The 5,000-nt window shown below is 45.9% G+C and overlaps 1 protein-coding gene across 1 annotated transcript in view; it reads right to left on the minus strand.

Annotated features, from left to right (window-relative positions):
* adgrb2 (adhesion G protein-coupled receptor B2) overlaps positions 1-5,000 on the minus strand; it is a 253,236-nt gene that overhangs the window by 27,819 nt on the left and 220,417 nt on the right. The window contains exons 31-35 of the mRNA XM_063186118.1: positions 3,704-3,743; positions 3,549-3,563; positions 851-1,118; positions 169-496; positions 1-132 (exon numbers count right to left, since the gene is read on the minus strand). The exon at positions 1-132 is cut by the window's left edge and continues 138 nt beyond it. Of these exons, the coding sequence (XP_063042188.1) occupies positions 1-132; positions 169-496; positions 851-1,118; positions 3,549-3,563; positions 3,704-3,743 (783 nt within the window). The remainder of the gene's footprint in view (positions 133-168; positions 497-850; positions 1,119-3,548; positions 3,564-3,703; positions 3,744-5,000) is intronic.

Raw genomic sequence — 5,000 nt, forward strand, 5'->3', positions numbered from 1 at the left:
CTTGATCTGGAGTGTGTGTGTGTGCGCGTGCGGGTGTGTGTGTGTGGCTGCGTTGGCGTGGTGCGCGGGCAGCTGCTTGAGGGTGCTGTAGGAGCGGCTGAGCGTCGCCAGGTGATGGTGGTGATGGTGATGCTGATGGTGCGGGTCCATGGCGACGCCCCCGGCGACCGTGGTGAAGGCTTCGGGAGGAGGGTAGGGCTCCCCGTCCGTCGGCTGCAGCGTCATGGGCGAGGGCGGGGGAGGGAAGGGGGGGTCGTCGACTCCCAGGCTGCTGATTGGCTGCTTGCTGTCTTCTTTAGGTGGTGGGGGAGGGGGCTTGAGGCTCACAGTCCTGCGCGGGAGCACCATGTAGTCTCCCTCGCCGCTCCCTCCCCCTCCGCTGCCCCCGCCTCCGCTACCGCTGCCCCCTCCTGAGCCTTCGGGAGAGCCCGACGACACGGTGGGGGGGCGAGCCCAGCCCAGTCCGCTGTCCGTGCAGAGGTAGACCGGACCACCCCTGTCGAGCAAAAACAAAGTCAGGTCAAGTCAAGCCAATCCAAGTCAAGGAAAATGTATTAGTGCGTCAAGGGGATATGTAGTTGTAACAAGGTATGTATAACAAACACCCTACATATTACAGTGCACCCCAGAGAATAAATAATAGAATAGTCTTATAATTAATATAACAGATATTTCATAACACACAGACAGTTGTGGGCAGCCTGGATTCAGAGTCTGGATACAATGCCATATATTCCAAATTACCCCGTTCTTACATGTCCAAATAACCATGTTTCTGTGTCCAATTTGGACAGGTAAAAGCAGCTCATTCTGATTAAGTGGCCAATCAGTGCAGATACAGAGACCATACCTGTGGCCTCCTCCCTGTGTGTCCGCTCCGTCCTTCAGTGGCACCTCGTTAAGGGGTTCGTTGAGCTCGTTTAGCTCGTTAAGGGTGCCAAGGTGTGCTGGCACCTGCACCAGCAGCGAGGGAGGTGGAACGTTGCCGGGGAGGGTGGAGAAGGTCACGCCACCCTCTCCGTGAGCCAGCTTGGGCTCGTCCTCGTCGTCGAGGGAGATGCGCGACAGCGTCCCGGTGATGGTCGCCGGGTTACACGTGTTCACCTCCTTAAAGATGACTGGAGTTGGGGAGAGAGAGTAGTGAGGAGAGGAGGAGAGAGGGGAGCATAGAAGAAAGGGGAGAAGGGTAGGGGTGATGAGGTGATGAGGTTATGAGAGGATGAAGATGAAGATAAAGAGTTGTGTATAGGACAGAGACAAGGACAAAAAGTGATAGGAAGAGTAGGATGAAGCAGATGGGAGAAGACGAAAGAAGACAGGAAGAGAGGAGAAAAGAGAGAAGAAGAGAGGTGAAGAGAGACAGATGTAGTAGAAGAAGAGATCATTGAGGTTGTGGGAGAGGGATGAGAGATGGAGGGATAGAGAAGAGATAGGTAGGTGGCAGAGAGAGGGAAGGGGGAAGACAAAAGGATGAAGAAGAATAAGAATAAAAAAGGAGAAGGAACAGCCGGTTCCTCGGGCTGAAAGGTGGAACAGATGCTGCAGACCCCATGCTGTACGGGGGAACAGGGGGGAACAGGGGGGAACACAGTGGTTGCCGTAGTGTGTGTGCGTGTGTGTGTGTGCGTGTGCGTGTGTGTGTGTGTGTGTAAATGCGTGGGTGGCTGTGTGTGTGTGTGTGCGTATGTGCGTGTGGAGGAGAAGTACAATGCAGAGTCAGGGGTACAAACTAGCCTGAACTAGATGCATCAACAAAAAGGTTCGACCCCAAAAAAGTGTTCAGTCCATCTGGACCATCGTTCATCATGATGAACACTAGTTGACAACACAACAATCACAACTTGCCATTGAAGTTTGTTTTTACATTTGAACTCCTCAAACAGAATTTCTAAATTCAGTATGAGGAGAATTGGGCAGAGGTATGTGTGAGAAATGTACAGTGTCTACTAAGCAGATTTTCCTGGCTGTAATGAAAGAACGTTGGGTTGCGTGGTACTTGACGCTGGTGTCAAACAGTGTCATAACATCATGGATGAGTCATAAACATTATGTCAATGTTATAAACGTTTTATGGTGATAACAAGTTGATATTCTTTGGGCTGTCTTTACCATAACCTAATGTCAATTAACGACAACAGTCATATAATGTTTATGACATTGACATAATGCTTGTGACACATCCATGACTGCATTACAAACACTGTTATGACACTGTCATGTCATACATATGACTCCAGCATCAAGTAAAGCTTTACCAAAACTTGAGAGCAACTGGACTGCTTTGAAGTTCAAAGATGAAATCCAGCTGCTCACAACTGAAGTCTTTGGAAAACGTGACCTGGATGAGTGAGGATTTTCACAGACATCTTACCTGGGTAAGCATTACCTTTTGATTCTTGGCGAGATCTTTGAAAACTCTTTAGAATTCCACATAAAATGCTCACGGCACAACAGAAGCATATTTCAAGTGGCTTTGAAAGCCTGTGTGCGCTTTATGTGCAGGTTAGTTAGTTGTTAGATTAGTTGTTAGTGTGTGTGTGTGTGTGTGTGTGTGTGTGTGTGTGTGTGTGTGTGTGTGTGTGTGTGTGTGTGTGTGTGTGTGTGTGTGTGTGTGTGTGTGTGTGTGTTTGTGTGTGTGTGTGTGTGTGTGTGTGTGTGTGTGTGTGTGTGTGAGCGTGCGTGTGTGTATGTGTGCATGCGCGTGGTTGTCAATGTTTGTTGGCACGTGCATCGTATACTAGATGATGTATGAACTTCAAAGCTGCGTCATCTATTTGATGATACTGGCCAGTTTTAAAGCTGTGATTCTCACGGACTTCACACACTCCACTACAGAAGGAAATATTCATTGCATGCCACGTTTAAAACGTTTAGGAAAGAGATTACACATGCCATGCAAAAACTCAAAAGCGATAAACTTAAAATCATACAGCGCTAAATCATAAACAAAGACTGAAGAGAGTAACACAATGCATGGCAATGAGTCTCAGACCGTTCTGATAAAGTGTCAGGGAAAGTGTGTGAAAAGTCTGGAAAGTATTGTTATCTAGGAGGCTGTGTGTATATGAGGCAATCTCTTCATGTACGTATGCAACCACAGACAGTCTAATGTACTGTTGCAAAGCATGCAGCCTGGGAAGATGTCTAGTCTGATGAGTCATGAAATCTAAGAAGACAGGTATGCATCTTTGAAGGTGTCTTAGTTTGAGTCTGTGGGTCTGTAGTCAGCAGTATACATGTAATGTAGTCTGGGAAAGCATAGTTTCTGAAGGTGTGTAGGAAGGCTTGAAGCTTTTAGTCCAGAAAGGCAGCTAGTCTGTGAAAGCATGTCAATAGCTGAGTATACATGCACCCTTTGTCTATGACTCTATGCAATCACCTGCACTGTAAACAGAAGAAAAACATTCTAGAACATTCTGATGGCAGCAATCTGACATAGAACTAATACATTGTATTATTTCTATGGCAATCTGATGCAAAGACATTTTAGATTAGAACATTCTATTTTACGGCAGATTAGAACATTCTGACTCAGTGTTCACACTTACATGGATGTCCTCTCTCTGACCATGTCGGATGAAGAACAAGAGTGACAGAGAAGAAGAGTGACAGTTAGGCACAGCCAATCACAATTAACATCAGCAGTGAGGAAGCCAATGAGACAATTCCTATGGGAAAGGGGGAGGGGTGAAGAGAGGCTTACCTGTTTGGCATGCCAAGTCCACATCCTTCTCAAAGTCCGTCTGCAGGAGAGAGAGAGAGAGAGAGAGAGAGAGAGAGAGAGAGAGAGAGAGAGAGAGAGAGAGAGAGAGAGAGAGAGAGAGAGAGAGAGAGAGAGAGAGAGAGAGAGAGAGAGAGTATAGGACAGAATAGGACAGAAAAGGAAAGAATAGGACAGAATTGGGAGAAAACAGATTGATAATGTGAGAGTTTGGAGGAAACAAGGACAGGGGTGGGCTGGGGCTCTCTGTGGAACCCCAAAAGTCCTCTGAAGAATTTACTTTGTAAAATTTCTGGGAAGAATCCCAAGGCTTTTCGGAGGGATTCGTTAGGGATTCATCCACAGTGGCAATAAAAGCTTCCTCAGTGAGAGGAGCACTCTGATGAAGATGCATGTTGAAACATAAGTCTGAATGCACTGATGAAACAACTTTGGGTTGTCTGAGAAACTTTCAAGAGAACGTCACTGGGGCTATTCCAAGCACCGATTTGTCACCTATAGATCCCTTTGAGAACTTTTAGGTTCCTCAGATAATATTAAGGGAGGGAATGGAGGGAAATGGGGTTGACTGTATCCTGTTACTTCACAGTATGGACACTTAATATGCACACTTCGGACACAATTTATGCACACTGCAGTGCAAGTATGTACACTTAGGGCAGTGCAATACCAAAATCTGCACTTTTATAATACGATGCACATGTATTATAGTAAACAATGGTATGCTAAGCTCTACATGCAATTTGATAATAATTTGATGTAAATCACAAGTGTATTATGTTACAGAAATATGGCAGTGAATTATATACAATTTTGTCTATTGAATTTTGCAGTTGTGTGTGGTGAGTATAATATCTTGTATACAGTATATCCAATAACATACATAGTTCATTAAGCCCTTAAGACACAGAGTTATACATTTGCTGTTACCAGAATGGCAATGACCAAGTCGTAGTGCATTACTAAAGGCCCTGTGTTATGTCATAGTAGTGTAGTACTATGGTACTTAACTTTTCAAGTTCTTAAATTACAGCGTGCCACTGGAGGTACGGCGTGCATTAAGGGGTTAATTAATGTAAGTGGTAACATTTAACAATACTGCATATATTATTTACTGCTGTAGGTGGTACGTATAATGTGCTGCAGGGCCGCTGACAGCTTTGGCTAGGCCCGGGACAAAAACATCTGAAAGGGCCCCAAACCCACAATGCAATGAGGATCCAATTCTGGGTCCCCTCTGTCCCTGGGCCCGGAACAAATGACCTCTGTGTCTCCTCCT

The sequence above is a fragment of the Engraulis encrasicolus genome, chromosome 20 (genome assembly GCF_034702125.1).
Source record: "Engraulis encrasicolus isolate BLACKSEA-1 chromosome 20, IST_EnEncr_1.0, whole genome shotgun sequence".
In the NCBI taxonomy this organism is placed as follows: domain Eukaryota; kingdom Metazoa; phylum Chordata; class Actinopteri; order Clupeiformes; family Engraulidae; genus Engraulis; species Engraulis encrasicolus.